Source organism: Pan troglodytes, chromosome 11, assembly GCF_028858775.2.
Source record: "Pan troglodytes isolate AG18354 chromosome 11, NHGRI_mPanTro3-v2.0_pri, whole genome shotgun sequence".
NCBI classification, from domain to species: Eukaryota; Metazoa; Chordata; class Mammalia; order Primates; family Hominidae; genus Pan; species Pan troglodytes.
Window position 1 is genome coordinate 110,795,929 of NC_072409.2, and position 22,595 is coordinate 110,818,523.

The 22,595-nt window shown below is 40.3% G+C and overlaps 1 protein-coding gene and 2 pseudogenes across 6 annotated transcripts in view; 1 reads left to right on the forward strand and 2 right to left on the reverse strand.

Moving 5' to 3' along the window:
* The window catches only part of JAK2 (Janus kinase 2), a 150,863-nt gene that overhangs the window by 25,520 nt on the left and 102,748 nt on the right, over positions 1-22,595 (reverse strand). For all 6 annotated transcript variants that reach the window (XM_016960555.4, XM_001139368.7, XM_063788740.1 and 3 more), the window contains 3 exons: positions 12,776-12,965; positions 12,055-12,179; positions 11,714-11,886 (listed from right to left, as the gene is read on the reverse strand). In XM_016960555.4, the coding sequence (XP_016816044.2) occupies positions 11,714-11,886; positions 12,055-12,179; positions 12,776-12,965 (488 nt within the window). The remainder of the gene's footprint in view (positions 1-11,713; positions 11,887-12,054; positions 12,180-12,775; positions 12,966-22,595) is intronic.
* Positions 8,595-10,113, reverse strand: LOC100499436 (MTRNR2L pseudogene; annotated as a pseudogene).
* On the forward strand, positions 16,553-17,672 carry LOC104007862 (all trans-polyprenyl-diphosphate synthase PDSS1-like; annotated as a pseudogene).

The window sequence follows — 22,595 nt, forward strand, 5'->3', positions numbered from 1 at the left end:
AATTACATATCTTGGGGTTGCTCTTCTCGAGGAGTATCTTTGTGGTGTTCTCTGTATTTCCTGAATTTGAATGTTGGCCTGCCTTGGTAGGTCGGGGAAGTTCTCCTGGATAATATCCTGAAGAGTGTTTTCCAGCTTGGTTCCATTCTCCCCGTCACTTTCAGGTACACCAATCAAATGTAGATTTGGTCTTTTCACATAGTCCTGTATTTCTTGTAGGCTTTGTCTTGTTGCTTTTTACTCTTTTTTCTCTAAACTTCGCCTCTCGCTTTATTTCATTAATTTGATCTTCAATCACTGATACCCTTTCTTCCACTTGATCAAGTTGGCTAGTGAAGCTTGTGCATGCGTCATGTAGTTCTCATGCCATGGTTTTCAGCTCCATCAGGTCATTTAAGGTCTTCTCTACACTGTTTATTGTAGTTAGCCATTTGTCTAATCTTTTTTCAAGGTTTTTAGCTTCCTTGCGATGGGTTTGAACATCCTCCTTTAGCTTGGAGAAGTTTGTTATTACCAACCTTCTGAAGCCTACTTCTGTCAGCTCATCAAAGTCATTCTCCATCCAGCTGGCAAGGAGCTGCAATCCTTTGGAGGAGAAGAGGCCCTCTGGTTTTTAGAATTTTCAGCTTTTCTGCTCTGGTTTCTCCCCATCTTTGTGGTTTTATCTACTTTTGGTCTTTGGTGCTGGTAACCTACAGATGGGGTTTTGGTGTGGATGCCCTTTTTGTTGATGTTGTTGCTATTCCTTTCTGTTTGTTAGTTTTCTTTCTAACAGTCAGGTCCCTCAGCTGCAGGTCTCTTGGAGTTTGCTGGAGGTCCACTCCAGACTCTGTTTGCCTCGGTATCAGCAGTGGAGGCTGCAGAACAGCAAATATTGCAGAACAGCAAATATTGCAGAACAGCCAATGTTGCTGCCTGATCCTTCCTCTGGAGGCTTCGTCCCAGACAGGCACCCACCTGTATGAGGTGTCAGTTGGCCTCTACTGGGAGGTGTCTCCCACTTAGGCTACAGAAGCATCAGGGATCCACCTGAGGCAGTCTGTCCATTGTCAGAGCTCAAACACCATGCTGGTAGAAACACTGCTCTCTTCAGAGCTGTCAGACAGGGATGTTTAAGTCTGCAGAAGTTTCTGCTGCCTTTTCAGCTATGCCCTGCCCCCAGAGGTGTGGTCTACAAAGGCAGCAGGCCTTGCAGAGCTGTGGTGGGCTCCACCCAGTTCGAGCTTCCCTGGCCACTTTGTTTACCTACTCAAGCCTCAGCAATGGCGGACGCCCCTCCCCCTGCCAGGCTGCTGCCTCACGGGTGGATCTCAGGCTGCTGTGCTAGCAGTGAGCAAGGCTCCGTGGGTGTGGGACCTGCCAAGCCAGACATGGGATATAATCTCCTGGTGTGCCATTTGGTAAGACTGTTGGAAAAGCACAGTATTTGGGCAAAAGTGTCCTGATTTTCCAGTTACAGTCTGTCATGGCTTCCCTTGGCTAGGAAAGGGAAATCCCCCGACCCCTTGTGCTTCCTGGGTGAGGTGATGCCCCGCCCTGCTTCAACTTGCCCTCTGTGGGCTGCACCCCCTGTCCAACCAGTCCCGATGAGATGAACCAGGTACCTCAGTTGGAAATGTGGAAATCACCATCTTCTGCGTCGATCATGCTGGGAGCTGCAGACTGGAGCTCTTCCTATTCAGACATCTTGTAAAGTGATATTTTAATTGGCGGAGGAAGCAGATAGTGAGAAATGTTGATCCAATAATAACATGAAATCCATGAAAGCCTGTGGCTATAAAGAATGTTGAGCCATAGATCCCATCAGAGATAGTAAAAGGGGCCTCAAAGTACTGAGATTTGTAGGAGGGTGAAGTAAATACCTAAGGTAATCGTGATGGATAGTGCTAGAATTATTTGCTTTCGATTTCCTTCTATCAGGCTGTGATGAGCCAAAGTAACTGAAACTCCTGATGCAAATAATACAGATGTATTCAGGAAGGTACTTCTAAGCGTTTGAGGGGAAAAATGCCTGTTGGGGGGGTCAGTGTCCTCCTAATTCTGGCATTGGGGCTAGACTAGAGTGATAGAATGCCCAGAAGAAACCAGCAAAGAAGAATACTTCTGAGATAATAAATAGAATTATTCCATATTGGAGGCCTTTTTGGACAACTGTTGTATGGTGGCCTTGAAATTTACTTTCTCAGATAATATCACATCATCATTGGTATACAGTTAGTGTGTTGATTAATAGGCCTAGGGTTAAAAGAGTAGTAGAATTAAAGTGAAATCACATGGCCAGGCCAGATGTTATTAGTAGAGCTGAGAGAGCTTCTGTTAGTGGTCAGGGGCTGGGTTTGACTATATGGCAAGCATGTGTTTGGTGGGTCATTATGTGTTGTCATATAGATAAAGGCTTACTAGTAGTGTGAAGACATAAGCCTGAATAAGGTCTATGGCGAATTTGAGAATAGTCAGTAGGATTAGAATAATAAAAGCAACTGAAGCTGTGGGAAAACTAATAGCTAATAGTACTAGTGTGTCTCCTGCAATTAAATGTATTAGTAGATGACTGACTATAATGTTGGCTGTTAATTGCACAGCTAATGCTGTTGGTTGAATAAATAGGCTAATGGTTTCAATGATTACTAGTATAGGGATAAGTGGCATAGGTGTGCCTTGTGGTAAAAAGCCAGCCAAGGAGGTTTTTGTTTTAAAGCAGAAGACTGTAATTACTGTGCCTGCTCACAGGGGGATTGCTATACCCAGGTTTATTGATAATTGGATAGTTGGTGTAAATGAATGGGGTAGAAGCCCAAGGAGGTTCGTTGAGGCAGTGAAGATAATTAGGGATATTATTATAAGGGATCAGGTTTGTCCTTTAATGTTATGGGTAATTATTATCTGTTTTAGTGCAGGTTGGATTAATCATCGTTGAATAGAAAATAATTAGTTACTAATTTGATGACTAGAGGTTGGAAACAGTGGGAAACCGAATGATTACTACTACTGCTGGTAGGCCTAGAATTGTAGGGGTAGCAAAAGAGATGAATAGATTTCGTTCATTTTAATTCTCAGGAAGCCTTGTGTTTTTGTGTTTTGATTATTTTTGGTGTAGGGATAATATAAATGAAATTTAATAATTTTAACTGAATAATGGAGAATAAAGTTATGATTATTGACAGGATAATAATGGATCATGTGGAAGTATCTAGTTGAGGCATTCACTGCAGAGAGGTGTAGACTCCCTCAGTCTTTAACTTAAAAGGTAAATGCTGAATAGCTTTACAGTGATATTTTAGTGTAGATGTGGATCAGGTTTTGAAATATTTTAAGAGGATTAGTTCTAGGACAATAGGTATAAAACTGGTTAGATTCACAAATTTCTGAGCACTGTCCATAGTAAAGACCTGGTCGCGCAGTGGTTAAGGTAGTTTGATTTAAGCATCTGGGGATTGCATCTGTTTTGAGGCCTAATAAGGGGATAGTAGTTCATGAGTGCAGGATGTCTTCAGATGAGATTAATGTATGGATGGGTATTTCTGTTGGGAGAATTGTTCGGTTATCAACTTCAAGGAGTCGAAGTTCTTCTGGTTTTAAGTCTGGTGTTGGGGTTATATAAGAATTGAAGCTTAAGCCGGGCGCAGTGGCTCACATGCCTGTAATCCCAGCACTTTGGGAGGCTGAAGTGGGTGGAACACAAGGTCAGGAGATCAAGACCATCCTGGCTAACACGGTGAAACCCCGTCTCTACTAAAAATACAAAAAAATTACCCAGGCATGGTGGCGGTCGCCTGTAGTCCCAGCTACTCGGGAGGCTGAGGCAGGAGAATGGCGTGAACCTGGGAGGCAGAGCTTGCAGTGAGCTGAGATTGCACCACTGCACTGCAGCCTGGGCAACAGAGTGAGACTCTGTCTCAAAAAAAAAAAAGGAATTGAAGCTTAATTCTTCATAGTCTATATATTCATAGCTTCAATATCATTGATGACCAATTGTTTTGACGGTAAGGGAAGGATTATTAACTTCATCTGTTTTATACAGAATACGTAGGGATGAGAGGCCTTAAAATTAAGATAATAGCAGGTAAGATAGTTCAAACAGTCTCAATTTCTTGGGCATCTGTGGTGCTAATATGAGTTAATTTTGTTGTGAGTATTACGGAAATAATGTATAGAACCAGGAACTAATTAGGAAAACAATTATAAGAACGTGGTCATGGAAAGTGAGCCGTTCTTCTATGATAGGGGATGTAGCGTCTTGAAGGCCTAATTGAACTGGATGAGCCATTAAGACATATAGGATTTAGCCTGTAACTTAACTTTGACAAAGTTACGTAATGAATTTGCTAATATCTTATCGAGAAAGTCACAGAGGTTTTTGATTGGCTTGAAACCAGTTTCTGGAGGTTAATTCCTTTCTTTTTCATTTAAGGGTTTAATGTAGGTTGGCTCTTCGAATGTGTGGTAAGGTGGTGGACAGCCATAAAGTCACTCTAAATTACTAGATGGTTGTTCAATTGTTATAGTTTTTCTTTTTGAAACAAAGGCTTCTCAGATTATAAAAATTGTTAGCATAACTGCTGTTAATGAGATAAATGAGCCTAAGGATGAGATAATATTTCACGCGGTGTATGCATCAGGATAATCGGAATAACGTTGCGGCATACCGGATAGGCCAAGGAAGTGCTGTGGGAAAAAGGTTAAATTAACACCTATGAATATAATGGTGAAGTGAATTTTAGCGTAGGTCTGATTAAGCATATAACCTGAGAATGGGGGAACCAGTGGTAAAGCCTCCTATGATGGCGAACACCGCTCCTGTTGATAGGACGTAGTGGAAATGAGCTACAACATAGTATGTATCATGTAAAATAATATCTAGTGATGAATTAGCTAGTACAATGCCAATTAGACCTCCTACTGTGAAAAGGAAGATGAATCCTAGGGCTCAGAACATTGCGGGAGATCATTTGATGTTACCACCATGCAGTGTAGCTAATCAGCTAAAGACCTTGATGCCAGTAGGGATAGCAGTAATTATGGTAGCGGAGGGGAAGTATGCTCATGTGTCTGTGTCTATGTCTATTCCTACTGTAAATATATGGTGTGCTCATACAATAAACCCTAAGAAGCCAATAGATACTATGGCTCATACTATGCCCATATACCCAAATGGCTCCTTTTTTCCAGAGTAATACGTCACGATATGGGAGATCATCCCAAAGCCTGATAGAATAAGGATATAAACTTCAGGGTGACCAAAGAATCAGAATAAATGTTGATATAAGATAGGATCACCCCCACCAGCAGGGTAAAAAAGTAGTGTTGAGGTTAAGGTCAGTTAATAGTGTGGTAATGCCAGCTGAGAGAGAAAGGAGTAGGATTGCTGTAATGAGGAATGGTTGGACGAAAAGGGGTGTTTGATATTGGGATATGGCTGGGGGCTTTATGTTAATAATTGTAGTAATAAAGTTAATGGCTCCTAAAATAGAATACCTGCCAAGTGAAGTGAGAAGATGGTAAAACCCACAAAGGATCCTGCATGTGTTAGGTTTTCAGCTAAAGGGGAATAAACTGTTCAGCCAGTTCCAGCACCGGCTTCTATTGAGGATGCAAGTAGGAGTAGGAAAGAGTGGGGGAGAAGAGGAGTAGGAAAGAGTGGGGGAGAAGTAAAAAGCTCATTATTGTTTATCCGTGGAAATGCCATATCAGGGGCAGCAATTATCAGAGGGACTAGTTAGTTGCCGAAACCCCCAATTATAATTGATATGACCATAAAGAAGATTATGACAAATTCGTGGGCGGTAACAATAACATTATAGATCTGGCCATCTCCTAGCAGAGTTCCTGGTTGACCTAATTCTGCTCAAATTAGAAGGCTTACGGAGGTACCCACTATCCCCACTCATGAGCCGAATAGCAGGTATAGTGTTCCAATAGCTTTGTGATTGGTTGAGAACAATCAACAATTGATGAACATAAGTGGAAAAACGGGTAAAATGGCTGAGTAAGCATTGGACTGTAAATCTAAAGACAGAGGTCAAGACCTCTTTTTACCAGCCCTGAGGTAATTTTTTATGTTGAATTGCAAATTTAAAGGAGCAGCTTCAATCCTGCCGGGGCTTCTCCGGCCTACCACCCTCCCCCCACATGGAGGGAGAAGTAGATTGAAGCCAGTTGATTAGGGTATTTAGCTGTTAACTAAATTTTTGTGGGTTTGAATTCCACCAATCTAGCAAGGACTTAGCTTAATTAAAGTGGTTGATTTGCGTTCAACTGATGCAGAATAGATTTTGCAGTCCTTGGGTTTGTTACAGAAATTAAGTATAATTCATTTACTAAGGGTTTTGAAGGTCCCTGGTCTTATTTAACCTAAATTTCTAAGTTATAACTAGAATCAGTGGAGAGATGGGTAAGAGGAAGGTAGAAGAAATAAGTGGAGGGAGGAGTAATACGGGTTTTGTGTTTTTGAATTGTCATTTTATTTTCGTATTATTGGATGTGGGGAATATTGTCATTGAGATGGAGTAAATTAGGCATATATAAAACTACAGGTTGAGTAGTGTTATGATAGCTATAATGGTTGGGGTAATAAGACTATTGTTTTCTGGAAATTCTTGAATGATGACTCATTCAGGCAGAAATCCTGTTAATGGAGGTAAACCTCCTAGGGATAGTAGAATTAGTGAAACTATAGGTGTTAATCATGTTACTTTGTTTCAAGTGTGAGACAGTGACAGGGTTGTAGTGCTTATACTTAGGCTAAGTGCTAGAAATGTGGTAGTTGTTAAAATAAGGTAAATAATCAGATTTATAATGGTAACGTTTGGATTATAAGTTAGTACTGGGATCATTCAACCTATATGAGTAATTGAGGAGTAGGTTAAGATTTTGCAGAATTGTGTTTGATTAAGTCCCCTCAACCGCTTACGTTAATGGATAGGATTGTAATAGATAGGAGACTGGTCGTGTTTATTGATGGGAAAATTTGAAATATAATCGAGATAGGGGCTAGTTTTTGTCATGTGAGGAGAAGTATGCCAGACATTAGAGAAGTTCCTTGGGTTACTTCTGGGACTCGGAAGTGAAAGGGGGCTATTCCTAGTTTTATTACTAGGGCTGTTATTATTAAGGATGAAAATTGATTAGTAGTGTTTATTATTGTCCATTGCCCGGAGGACGGGTTGTTGAAAAGGATACCCATCATGAGAATTATAGATGCAGTTGCTTGTGTAAGAAAATATTTGGTGGCTGCTTCTGTAGAGTGGAGATTTATTTTTTTAATCAAGATGGGGGTAAGAACTACTATATTTATTCCTAGGCCTGTTCAGATAAGAAATCAGTGTGAGCCTAGCATTGTGATGAGGGTTCCTGTGAAAATAGTAAGAGAGATAATAAGTTGAGCTAATGGATTAATTAGTACGGGAAGGGTATAACCAACATTTTCAGGAGTATGGGCCCAAAAGCTTATTTAGCTGAACTTACTTTAGGATATGGTTTAATAGGTAGCATGGAGAATTTTGGAGTCTCAGGGATAGGTTCAATTCCTATAGTTCCAGAAATAAGAGGATTTTAACCTCTCTTGTTTACTCTATCAAAGTAATTCTTTTGTCAGACATATTTCCTATGTTTGGGGTGGAATGCTGGAAATTAGGAAAGGCATTGAGATATATGCAGAATGCTAATGTAAGTGGTAGGAAATTTTTTCATAAAAGGTATATGAGTTGGTTGTAGCGGAATTGGAGGTATGCTGTTCGGATTGACAAAAACAGGGTGGTTAAAAGGAGGGTCTTGGTAATGAAATGTATGGTACAGAGTTCTGGTGAATACATAGTGTGTAGTACTCCTAGAAAAATACTAGTCAGGGCATTTATACAATAATATTCATATATTCTGCTATAAAGAAGAGGGCAAATGAACTTGCAGCATATTCGACATTGAAGCCTGAAACTAGTTCTGATTCTCTTTCTGTTAAGTCAAAAGGGGCTCGGTTAGTTTTTGCTAGTGTGGAAATAAATCATAATATGGCTAAGGGTCATGATGGTCAGGAGCGGTCAGAGTAATTCTGGCATTGTGATGCATGCATATAAGTTGAGCCACTTAGTAGTAGTAGTGATAGCAGGATAATGGCTAGGGTGACTTCATTTGAAAGTGTCTGGGCCACAGCTCGTAGTGTGCCGATTAGTACATAATTTGAATTGGATGCTTATCCTGATCATAGAATGGAATAGACTGCTAGGCTTGATGTGGCTAGAATAAATAAGAGGCCTATACTAAAATTAATTAGGGGATGGGGTATAGGAAGGGGAGTCCAGAAGAGGAGGGTGATAGAAAGGGCCAGGGTTGGGGGCAATGATATAAAGGGTAACAGTAGACGTTGAGGGTCGTAAGGGTACTTTGGTGAAAAGTTCTATTGGGTCAGCAAATGGTTGAAGCAGTCCACAGGGGCCTACGGTATTAGGTCCTTTGCATAACTGTTAAGTGTAAGGAATGCTATAGCAATTAGAGTGGGAATAATAAGTAGGAAAAGGTTAATTATAGGCATATTGTTAAGAAGGGGAGTTGAACCTTTGATTGTAAAGTTTTACGTTTTATGCTATTGCCAGGCACTGCCATCTTAAGAAACCCTGTTCTTGGGTGTGTGGTGATTTCCTAGATTGAGATAGCATTTATGGGGGGAGGGCACTTTATGAAGTGGGCCGTATGTCTCTTGTCCTTTCGTACTAGGAGAAATGTTAAACAGATAGAAACCAACCTGGATTACTCCGGTCTGAAATCAGATCACATAGGACTTTAATCGTTGAATAAATGAACCCTTAATAGCGGCTACACCATTAGGATGTCCTGATCCAACATCGAGGTCGTAAACCCTATTATTGATATGATAGAATAGGATTGCACTGTTATCCCTAGGGTAACTTGTTCTGTTGATCAAATTATTGGGTCAATGTGTATTAACTAGCTTAGACTACTGTGGTCTTAGTTTAGGTTGTTCGGAGGTTGAATATGCTATGAGGTCACCCCAACCAAAATTTTTAATGCAGAGATAGTAGGTTAAGGCCTATAGGCTTTGTGAGTTTTTATTTGCATTAATGAATTAAAGTGCCATGGGGTCTTCTCATCTCATTTGCTTATAAGCTCCTCTTCACCAATAGGTCAGATTCTACTGATTAAAAGTAAGAGACAGCTGAACCCTCATGTGGCCATTCTTCTAAGTCCCTATTTAGGGAACAAGTGATTATGTTACCTTTGCAAGGTCAGGATATGGCGGTCGTTGAACAAATGTCACTGGGCAGGCAGTGCCTCTAATACTGGTAATGCTAGAGGTGATGTTTTTGGTAAACAGGTAGGGTAAGATTTGCCGAGTTCCTTTTACTTTTTGTAATATTTCCTTAGAGCATGCCTGTGTTGGATTAACAGTATAAATAATAGGATGCTTATTGTAAAATATCTGGCTGTTAACCGTCAGTCAGTGGGTTATTCCAGTCTTATGTAAGCTTATGCGGTGGAGAATATTTTCATGTTATTTATATTAACATTGCTTCTATTAAATAATAGATTAGACCAATGTAATGTTAGGAGTTCAGTAGAGTGATTAGAATTTAAGATACTTGGATGTTGAGCTTGAACACTTTCTTAATTGTTGGCTGCTTTTGGGCCAACTATGGCGATGTTATTTTGTACTCTCTGTAGGAAGGTTGGTTCCTAGGGTCCAAAGAGCTGTCCCTCTTTAGATTAACAGTTAAACTTACAGGGAGATTAAGTAATTCTGTGGGTAAGTTTAAAGCTGAACTAAGATTCTATCTTGGACAACCAGCTATCACCAGGCTTGATAGGCTTATCACCACTACTCATGAATCTTCCCACTATTTTGCCACGTAGGTGAGTACGCTCTTTCAGCCATTCTTGCATAGCTCGTTTGGTTTCGGGGGACTTGGCTATCTCTGTGTAAAGTTATTTCTACTTAATACATTATGCAGAAGGTATAAGGGCTTGTCTTTGCTCAGTTCTTTCATCTTTCCCTTACGGTACTGTATCTATTGTGCCAAGATAAGAATTTCTATTGCCTATTCTTTTGTCTAAGGTAAATGGTTTGATTACGATGGTTTAATAGTATTTTTAGTGAGGTTTGGGGCTAGGGTTGGCTCAGAGTGATCAGGTTGTGATGAAATCTTCCGGGTGTAAGCTGGATGCTTTGGGTTAAGCGACACTTTGTTTGTCCAAGAGCACTTTCTAGTACACTTACCATATTACGACACTTACCATATTACGACTTATCTCCTCTATTCATGTATAGAGAATTTAAATAATATTTCTAGAATGATATTTGAGGAGGGTGACAGGCAGTGTGTGCGTGCTTCGTGGCCTTATTCAACCTCAACCAAGCACTCTACTCTTGGTTTACTGCTAAATCCTCGAGCCCTTAGATTTCATAAAGGTTGTCGTGAGATTTTCTGGGGTAGAAAATGTGGCCCATTTCTTGCCACCTCATGAGCTACAACCTCATGAGCTACACGTTGACCTAACGTTTTTATGTATTTACTTGTGCTTACTTTATAACCTTAGGTGCTCTAATAGGACAACCTTGTTTTACAATTCTGATTGTTATTAATGATAATCCTCTCCTAATTAACTCAGTTCAGCACCTAGCAATCGGCAGTATCTTCGCCGGATTCCTCATCACTAACAGTATTATCCCTACTTCATCCCCCCAAACAACTATACCACTCCACCTAAAGCTCACAGCCCTAGGTGTAACCACCCCCCTAGGTGTAACCACCCTAGGTCTCTTACTAGCAATAGAGCTTAATTTCGTAACTAACAACCTTAAAGTACCCATTATAGACATTTAACTTCTCCAGTATACTAGGTTTTTATTCAGCTACAATTCACCATTCAGCCCCCCCCCCACTTAAGCCTATTCATAAGCCAAAATCTAGCTTCACTTCTACTAGACCCAGTTTGACTAGAAAAGTCTATACCAAAAACCATTTCACGAACCCAAACTTCAGCCTCCATTACTGTATCTGACCAAAAAGGCCTAAACTCTACTATTAATTATCTAATCTATTACCCTGAGTAATTTCAATTGGGACAAAAATACTAACAATGATCAACCAACACCCATAACTATACAAGGCAGCTGCACCTACAAAATCCTCAGGAATCAACCCCTCCCCCTCAAAAATTAATCAACTCCCTATGCTATTAAAATCAACCGTGATCACCACCCCATCATAACCAAACCAATATCAACTCTATTAATAATCCTAATAATAAGGCCCCTCAAATATCAGTACTTGGCCCTCATGTTTCAGGATATACTCCTCAATAGCTATCACTGGAGTATAACCAAAAATAACCATTATACCACCCAAGTAAATAAAAAAGACTATTAACCCCATGAAAGCCCCACCAAAATTCAACACCACAGCCCACAGCACCACTAATAATTACCCCTAAGCCTCAATAAATAGGAGACAGTTTTGAAGAAAAACCTACAATCCCTATAAATAAGAAAACACTTAATAGAAATAAAGCATATGCCATTTTCCCACGTGGACTATAACCATGACTATAAGACCTAAAAAAAAAAAAAAGTTAAATGTAAGACTTAAAAGACTTAAATGTTCACTGTTACTGTATATATAGAAATGGCAAACTATTAAATAACAACAATAAAGTTTGAAGTCTGTGCTCTAAAATGTCATTTATCATACTGAAATATACTCACCAGAATATGGGACTTTCACCAGGTTCTTTTACTTTATAGTATTCTTTGTCTTGTGGCAAGACTTTGGTTAACCCAAAATCTCCAATTTTAACTCTGTTCTCATTCTCCACCAATATATTTCTCGTTGCCAGATCCCTGTGGATATACCTTTTTGTACCAAGATACTCCATACCCTATGGATAAAACATTTTTCTTTCAGCTAGTTTTATAAATATAAACAATTTAAATGGTCTTAACCCTATATATTCCCTTTATTATCTATGAAAACGTCTAGATGATTTCCTAACGTCTACTTCAACACGGTTGCTTCTTCTACAGCAAATAATCAGGATATTAGTTACCTTGCATATCTGAGATGTGTACTGCAGAAGTTTTATGTGATCTATCCGTTCTTTATGTTTTTGAAGATAGTCTCGTAAACTTCCATATGGTAAATATTCCATAATTAATTTTAGATTACGCCGACCTTTTAACATAAAGGTGGAAATAATGTTTTACTCTGCCATATTATACTGATTAAATATTAGAAAACTATCATACATAAATGACTTAAACATATATAAAATCTAAGATGACAAAACTTTATTATACATTAAAGGTGATATAGTTGTTAAGAACATAGTCTTTTTGAATCAAAAACTTTTGAATAAATAAAAAGTTTTGAATAAAAGCTTTGAAACTATTTGCGTTTCAGTTTTCTATAACTCTTCAGGCAAACCAAAATAAACTGATGAGAAAACTTCCTTTCTCCTCATTTATATCGAACAAAAAACATTGAATTCAAAAATATTTTTATAGAAAATGTAAACAAAAACAATTCCTTTAAAAATGATACTTTCTTGGTAAGCTTAAGCAAGAGATGAAAAGAATGTTTAACCAACTAGCCAAATACTTCCTATAGTTACAGTCTATGATCACCAAACACAATCTCTAGTCATTATAGAATGCCTCTCCCTCTGGGCATTGGCATAAGTCCAGATCGTTAAGACATTGTACGTTTATATTACACAGGATGCCAAAGACATACCTTGAATTTAAAATAGGTTTCAATGGGCAGCTTACCAGCACTGTAGCACACTCCCTTGTACTTTACAATGTTGTCATGTTGTAGGGATTTCAGGATTTCAATTTCCCTTTCAAAGTCTCTTAGGTGCTCTTCAGTACTATGCTGAAGCTTTTTTACAGCGACCACCTCCCCAGTGTTGTCCTGTAGAGGGTCATACCGGCACATCTCCACACTCCCAAAATTACCCTAAATGACACATCACATTAGGATGGAAATACCAAGTTTTCAAGGCAAATTACAAATAAATTATAATTATATAGAAAATTCTAGTAGCTGGAATTAGCAGACTGTCTTTTTTTTTTTTTTTTTTTTTTTGAGACGAAGTCTCGCTCTGTTGCCCAGGTTGGAGTGCAGTGGCACGATCTCGGCTCACTGCAAGCTCCACCCCCTGGGTTCACACCATTCTCCTGCCTCAGCCTCCCTAGTAGCTGGGAATACAGGTGCCCGCCAATACGCCCAGCTAATTTTTTGTATATTTAGTAGAGACAGGGTTTCACTGTGTTAGCCAGGATTGTCTCGATCTCCTGACCTCGTGATCCACCCACCTCGGCCTCCCAAAGTGCTGGGATTATAGGCATGAGCCACCATGCCCAGCAGCAGACTATCTTTAAGCTTATATTAAGGAACTCTTAGAACAAGAAAAGGAAATACTATCTCAACAGGTGGGTAGTAAACCTGTAAATTTGGTTTCTTCAAAAGGAATTATAGGCTGAAATATAAATTACTTCAAAAAAGCATTTAAATAAATGATGAGCATTAATTATCAAGATAAGCCAAGGGACATGCTGAGGATTCCTAAACTTTTGTCACTAACTTCCAGGAAGAATTTTCCTTTTTTACAAAATACCTTTTGCTATCACTGTCAGTCAGTGATCTGGATGGAATGTGTCTGTTATGGGCTAAATGTCAGTGACCCCCTACCCAAAATTTATATAATGAAGCCTTAACCCCCAATATGACTGACTGTATTTGGAGATAGGGCCTTGTGAGGAGGTGATAAAAGTTAAATTAGGTTATAAGGGTGGAACTCTAATGTGACAAGGCTAGTGCCCGTATAAGAGGAAGAGACATTAGAGCAATCTCTCTCTCCCATGTGAGGACACAGCAAGAAGACGGCCATCTGCAAGCCAAGAAGAAACCTCACTAGAAACCAATCCCTGCCAGAACTTTGATCTCAGACTTTCCAGGCTCTGGAATTGAGAGAAATAAATGTCTGATGTTTAAGCTACCCAGTCTATGGTATTTTGTTATAGCAGCCAAAGCAAATTAAGAAGTAAGAAACTTTTAGCCTATGGAATGACTCTACATTTTTTTTTTTGAAGATGTCTTTAAAGAAATCCACTCTTTTTACCTAAAACTCATTAACTACATAGAATTGGTAAGTTGCTATAACATTTAAATAAGGTATAGGTTTTTGATATTAATCAAATTAGTGTATTTTGGATATTATTGCATTCTTACAGGATAAAACAATGTAGTTCTTGAGTTACAAGATTCTAAGTGACTATATTTTCAGTTATATACTTGAAGTCAGTTTTTTAAAAAACCTAGACCATGTAGGCTCAAAGTGAAATCTCTTAATTACACAGTTTAGAAGGCCACACAATAAGGTGGACAGACCCAGGAATCTCAAGACCCAGGACTCTCAAGTCAGATTGGAACTAGAATATTGTTCCACAACTTGCTCTCTCTCTGACCGTGGACAATTCAGAACTCCCTAAAATGAGGTTTTTCTTCCTTAAAGTGGAGAATAATAAAATGTCTATCTCATGAGGCTGTTGTGAGAAATTATTCCAAAACACATTTTAGAAAACAAAAGTAGGAAATAAGTTTTATCTTCTTCCCCTCTACTTAACAACGTGTTCATAAAATTTATTTTCTAGTGCCACTATATATTCCTTGAAATTAATGATTTTTAATTATTGTATATTGTCACACGAATGCACTAATTTTTAACATTGGAAACATAAATGTACACTAAGAAAAATTTTTAGATAGTCATGTCATTGCAATAATATTCTTATAAATAAATATTCGTGTACATCTCTATTAAGGATACTTAATTAGCTGTTCAAAAGATAAGAACATTTCAAAGGGCCTTGATACACACTGCATTAGAAGCTGTCTGGCAGTGGTTACCATTTGATGTTCCAATAAGCAGTGGGAAAATGCATATTTTATCACGTCCCTGCCAACAATGATCATTATACTTTTTCTAAATCCTTGTCACTTTGATAGGCAAAAATCAGTCTCACTTTTAATTCGGAATGCCTCTATTTTTCTTATGGAAGAAGGAGATGAAGAAAAATACAGCGAAAAGAAAGATTTAAGATAGAAAACCAGAAGGGTTTGACATAGGACCAGAAAAGAAATCAAGTAAAGGAGAGTAAAAGAACTACCAGTGATATGGTTTGGCAGTGTCCTCACCCAAATCTCATCTTGAATTGTAAACCCCGTAATCCCCACATGTCATTGGAAGGACCTGGTGGGAGGCAACTGAATCATGGGGGTGGTTTCCTCCATGCTGTTCTCGTGATAGTGAGTTCTCATGAGATCTGATGGTTTTGTAAGCATCTGGCATTTCCCCTGCTGGCACTCATTCTCTCTCCTGCTGCCCTGTGAAGAGGTGCCTTCTGCCATGACTGTAAGTTTCCTGAGGCCTCCCCAGCCATGGGTAACTGTCAGTCAGTTAAACCTCTTTCCTTTATAAATTACCCAGTCTCGGGTATGTCTTTATTAGCAGCGTGAGAACAGACTAATACAACCAGTAAGAGTCATAAGTGCCTAACCAATGTTGGAAACCAATTTTCAATGAAAACAATAAAGATTTATATCTGATTTTTTTCTTTTAGTGTTTGAGGGATGGAAGCACAATTTTAAAAATGCTAAGTTGTATTGTTCCCGTACTAGGAAATAATAGGGAAAGTGAAGCAGATAATCAAGGGAAGGGGGGGTTGATAATAATTGTGGATACCAGCGAAAGTAGTTTAAAAGATATGAACTTTTAAAGGCGCTTGATACAAACTGCCCTGTGAGAAGCTCTCTAGAAAGGGTCACCAATTTACGTTCCAATAAGAAGAAAATGTGAAACACACTAGCAATACCAAAGATATCAAAAAGAAGGCATTTATGTTGAAAAAAGCCAAAGGCTATAAAGTTAGTTATAGTCAGACAGGGAGATTTCAGGGTAGGAAATTTTCTAAGTAAGGTTATTACACGGGATTACAGAGTTCAAAGGAACTCATTTAACATAATCATAACTTTGGGGTAGAGAAGCCAAGGAATTTTTTTTTAAGTATTGGAAGGGCATCCAAAATAATGGCAGGAGGTAAGGTGACGAGAAAACAATGACTACTAAAAGCATTCAAGGAATGTGGACCAAGATGTTAGCTAATGATGGGAAGAGAGGAAAATAAAAATCATATTCAGAGAAGATTAAGAATGATGCTGATAATTTCAAAGTAGTCGCACTAAGATCCTGATCTCTGAATCCCATATCTGCACCATGGAGGAAAAAGGAATAAAGAGGATTTCAAAACAGCTAGGAGTGAAGCGAGAAGGTAAAGGATATAAAGAATATAAGAGGTTTCAGGCTCCAGGTCCTGGCAGGAGGATCGCGGGCCAGAGGCGGAGCCACCATCCTACCAGGACTTTCAGACTCCGACCGTGGCCTCGCGCTGGTGGCGGGGGCGGCGCGGCTGTTGCTGGAGACCGGCGGCGTGGAGACCGCTCCCCGAGCCTTGCGGGGCCGCCGGGGCCGCGCGCCGCTGCCGATGCCCGCGCAGGCTCATAGGCAGAAGGGACTTGACTTGTCTCAGATACCCTATTTTAATCTTGTGAAGCGTTTAACACCTGCCTGTCCAAATGTATATAGGATATCACAGTTTCATCACACAACCCCGTACAGCAAAACACACAGTGGTGAGAAATACACCGATCCTTTCAAACTCGGTTGGAGAGACTTGAAAGGTCTGTATGAGGGTATTAGAAAGGAACTGCTCATATCAACAACAGAACTTAAGGAAATGTCTGAGTACTACTTTGATGTAAAAGGAAAAGCCTTTCGACCAATTATTGTGGTACTAATGGCCCGAGCATGTAATATTCATCATAATAACTCCCGACATGTGCAAGCTAGCCAGCGCGCCACAGCCTTAATTGCAGAAGTGATCCACACGCTAGTCTTGTTCACGATGACGTTATTGATAATGCAAGTTCTCGAAAAGGAAAACACACAAGATCTGGGGTGAAAAGAAGGCTGTCCTTGCTGGAGATTTAATTCTTTCTGTAGTATCTATAGGTGGGGCACAAACTGGAAATACAGCTGTTATATCTATTTTAACCCGAGTTATTGAAGATTTGGTGTGTGGTGAATTTCTTCAGCTCGGGTCAAAAGAAAATCAGCATGAAAGATTTGCACAATACCTTGAAAAGACCTTCAAGAATACTGCGAGCCTGATAGCCAGCAGTTGTAAAGCAGTCTCTGTTCTAGGATGCCCCAACCCAGTGGTGCATGAGATCTCCTATCAGTACGGAAAAAATGTAGGAATAGCTTTTCAGCTAATAGATGATGTATTCGACTTCACCTCATGTTCTAACATAGGCAAACCAGCATCAGCTGATGTGAATCTCAGGTTAGCCACTGGTCCTGTTCTGTTTGCCTGTCAGCAGTTCCCAGAAATGAATGCTATGATCATGAGATGGTTCAGTTTGCCGGGAGATGTAGACAGAGTTCCACAGTATGTATTACAGAGTGATGGTGTGCAACAAACAACCTACCTTGCCCAGCAGTACTGCCATGAAGCAATAAGAGAGAGCAGTAAACTTCGACCATCCCCAGAAATAGACGCCCTCATTCAACTTTCAGAAATTGTACTCACAAGACATAAATGACAACTCTTTCTGTTATTTCTGGCAGCTGTCTCAGACTGTGCCTAAGAATTTTGTGGAATACACTTTGTTTGCTTCATGTGCAGATAACCAAAAATCATTTTAAAAGATATCAAACTTATTGATGGGCAATTTGTTTTATTGCAAAAGTTTATTCGGAAGGGAGGAGCCAAGATGGCCGAATAGGAACAGCTCCGGTCTACAGCTCCCAGCATGAGCGACGCAGAAGACGGGTGATTTCTGCATTTCCATCTGAGATACCGGGTTCATCTCACTAGGGAGTGCCAGACAGTGGGCGCAGGTCAGTGGGTGCACGCACCGTGCGCGAGCCGAAGCAGGGCGAGGCATTGCCTCACCTGGGAAGCACAAGGGGTCAGGGAGTTCCCTTTCCGAGTCAAAGAAAGGGGTGACGGACGCACCTGGAAAATCGGGTCACTCCCACCCGAATATTGCGCTTTTCAGACCGGCTTAAAAAACGGCGCACCACGAGACTATATCCCACACCTGGCTCAGAGGGTCCCACGCCCACGGAGTCTCGCTGGTTGCTAGCACAGCAGTCTCAGATCAAACTGCAAGGCGGCAGCGAGGCTGGGGGAGGGGCGTCCGCCATTGCCCAGGCTTGATTAGGTAAACAAAGCAGCCAGGAAGCTCGAACTGGGTGGAGCCCACCACAGCTCAAGGAGGCCTGCCTGCCTCTGTAGGCTCCACCTCTGGGGGCAGGGCACAGACAAACAAAAAGACAGCAGTAACCTCTGCAGACTTAAGTGTCCCTGTCTGACAGCTTTGAAGAGAGCAGTGGTTCTCCCAGCCCGCAGCTGGAGATCTGAGAACGGGCAGACTGCCTCCTCGAGTGGGTCCCTGACCCCTGACCCCCGAGCAGCCTAACTGGGAGGCACCCCCTAGCAGGGGCACACTGACACCTCACACAGCAGGGTATTCCAACAGACCTGCAGCTGAGGGTCCTGTCTGTTAGAAGGGAAACTAACAAACAGAAAGGACATCCACACCAAAAACCCATCTGTACATCACCATCATCAAAGACCAAAAGTAGATAAAACCACAAAGATGGGGAAAAAACAGAACAGAAAAACTGGAAACTCTAAAACGCAGAGCACCTCTCCTCCTCCAAAGGAACGCAGTTCCTCACCAGCAAGGGAACAAAGCTGGATGGAGAATGATTTTGACGAGCTGAGAGAAGAAGGTTTCAGACGATCAAATTACTCTGAGCTACGGGAGGACATTCAAACCAAAGGCAAAGAAGTTGAAAACTTTGAAAAAAATTTAGAAGGAATGTATAACTAAAATAACCAATACAGAGAAGTGCTTAAAGGAGCTGATGGAGCTGAAAACCAAGGCTCGAGAACTACGTGAAGAATGCAGAAGCCTCAGGAGCCGATGCGATCCACTGGAAGAAAGGGTATCAGCAATGGAAGATGAAATGAATGAAATGAAGCGAGAAGGGAAGTTTAGAGAAAAAAGGATAAAAAGAAATGAGCAAAGCCTCCAAGAAATACGGGACTATGTGAAAAGACCAAATCTACGTCTGATTGGTGTACCTGAAAGTGACGGGGAGAATGGAACCAAGTTGGAAAACACTCTGCAGGATATTATCCAGGAGAACTTCCCCAATCTAGCAAGGCAGGCCAACGTTCAGATTCAGGAAATACAGAGAACGCCACAAAGATACTCCTCGAGAAGAGCAACTCCAACACACATAATTGTCAGATTCACCAAAGTTGAAATGAAGGAAAAAATGTTAAGGGCAGCCAGAGAGAAAGGTCGGGTTACCCTCAAAGGGAAGCCCATCAGACTAACAGCGGATCTCTCGGCAGAAACCCTACAAGCCAGAAGAGAGTGGGGGCCAATATTCAACATTCTTAAAGAAAAGAATTTTCAACCCAGAATTTCATATCCAGCCAAACTAAGCTTCATAAGTGAAGGAGAAATAAAATACTTTATAGACAAGCAAATGCTGAGAGATTTTGTCACCACCAGGCCTGCCCTAAAAGAGCTCCTGAAGGAAGTGCTAAACATGGAAAGGAACAACCGGTACCAGCCGCTGCAAAATCATGCCAAAATGTAAAGACCATCGAGACTAGGAAGAAACTGCATCAACTAATGAGCAAAATCACCAGCTAACATCATAATGACAGGATCAAATTCACACATAACAATATTAACTTTAAATGTAAATGGACTAAATTCTCCAATTAAAAGACACAGACTGGCAAGTTGGATAAAGAGTCAAGACCCATCAGTGTGCTGTATTCAGGAAACCCATCTCACGTGCAGACACACACATAGGCTCAAAATAAAAGGATGGAGGAAGATCTACCAAGCAAATGGAAAACAAAAAAAGGCAGGGGTTGCAATCCTAGTCTCTGATAAAACAGACTTTAAACCAACAAAGATCAAAAGAGACAAAGAAGGCCATTACATAATGGTAAAGGGATCAATTCAACAAGAGGAGCTAACTCTCCTAAATATATATGCGCCCAATACAGGAGCACCCAGATTCATAAAGCAAGTCCTGAGTGACCTACAAAGAGACTTAGACTCCCACACATTAATAATGGGAGACTTTAACACCCCACTGTCAACATTAGACAGATCAACGAGACAGAAAGTCAACAAGGATACCCAGGAATTGAACTCAGCTCTGCACCAAGCAGACCTAATAGACATCTACAGAACTCTCCACCCCAAATCAACAGAATATACATTTTTTTCAGCACCACACCACACCTATTCCAGAATTGACCACATAGTTGGAAGTAAAGCTCTCCTCAGCACATGTAAAAGAACAGAAATTATAACAAACTATCTCTCAGACCACAGTGCAATCAAACTAGAACTCAGGATTAAGAATCTCACTCAAAGCCACTCAACTACATGGAAACTGAACAACCTGCTCCTGAATGACTACTGGATACATAACGAAATGAAGGCAGAAATAAAGATGTTCTTTGAAACCAACGAGAACAAAGACACAACATACCAGAATCTCTGGGACACATTCAAAGCAGTGTGTACAGGGAAATTTATAGCACTAAATGCCCACAAGAGAAAGCAGGAAAGATCCAAAATTGACACCCTAACATCACAATTAAATGAACTAGAAAAGCAAGAGCAAACACATTCAAAAGCTAGCAGAAGGCAAGAAATAACTAAAATGAGAGCAGAACTGAAGGAAATAGAGACACAAAAAACCCTTCAAAAAATCCATGAATCCAGGAGCTGGTTTCTTGAAAGGATCAACAAAATTGATAGACCACTAGCAAGACTAATAAAGAAAAAAAGAGAGAAGAATCAAATAGACGCAATAAAAAATGATAAAGGGGATATCACCACCGATCCCACAGAAATACAAACTACCATCAGAGAATACTACAAACACCTCTACGCAAATAAACTAGAAAATCTAAAAGAAATGGATACATTCCTCGACACATACACTCTCCCAAGACTAAACCCGGAAGAAGTTGAATCTCTGAATAGACCAATAACAGGCTCTGAAATTGTGGCAATAATCAATAGTTTACCAACCAAAAAGAGTCCAGGACCAGATGGATTCACAGCCGAATTCTACCAGAGGTACAAGGAGGAACTGGTACCATTCCTTCTGAAACTATTCCAATCAATAGAAACAGAGGGAATCCTCCCTAACTCATTTTATGAGGCCAGCATCATTCTGATACCAAAGCCAGGCAGAGACACAACCAAAAAAGAGAATTTTAGACCAATATCCTTGATGAACATTGATGCAAAAATCCTCAATAAAATACTGGCAAACTGAATCCAGCAGCACATCAAAAAGCTTATCCACCATGATCAAGTGGGCTTCATCCCTGGGATGCAAGGCTGGTTCAATATATGCAAATCAATAAATGTAATCCAGCATATAAACAGAGCCAAAGACAAAAACCACATGATTATCTCAATAGATGCAGAAAAGGCCTTTGACAAAATTCAACAACCCTTCGTGCTAAAAACTCTCAATAAATTAGGTATTGATGGGACGTATTTCAAAATAATAAGAGCTATCTATGACAGACCCACAGCCAATATCATACTGAATGGGCAAAAACTGGAAGCATTCCCTTTGAAAACTGGCACAAGACAGGGATGCCCTCTCTCACCGCTCCTATTCAACATAGTGTTGGAAGTTCTGGCCAGGGCAATCAGGCAGGAGAAGGAAATAAAGGGTATTCAATTAGGAAAAGAGGAAGTCAAATTGTCCCTGTTTGCAGACGACATGATTGTATATCTAGAAAACCCCATCGTCTCAGCCCAAAATCTCCTTAAGCTGATAAGCAACTTCAGCAAAGTCTCAGGATACAAAATCAATGTACAAAAATCACAAGCATTCTTATACACCAACAACAGACAAACAGAGAGCCAAATCATGAGTGAACTCCCATTCACAATTGCTTCAAAGAGAATAAAATACCTAGGAATCCAACTTACAAGGGATGTGAAGGACCTCTTCAAGGAGAACTACAAACCACTGCTCAAGGAAATAAAAGAGGATACAAACAAATGGAAGAACATTCCATGCTCATGGGTAGGAAGAATCAATATCGTGAAAATGGCCATACTGCCCAAGGTAATTTACAGATTCAATGCCATCCCCATCAAGCTACCAATGACTTTCTTCACAGAATTGGAAGAAACTACTTTAAAGCTCATATGGAACCAAAAAAGAGCCCACATTGCCAAGTCAATCCTGAGCCAAAAGAACAAAGCTGGAGGCATCACACTACCTGACTTCAAACTATACTACAAGGCTACAGTAACCAAAACAGCATGGTACTGGTACCAAAACAGAGATATAGATCAATGGTACAGAACAGAGCCCTCAGAAATAACGCCGCACACCTACAACTATCTGATCTTTGACAAACCTGAGAAAAACAAGCAATGGGG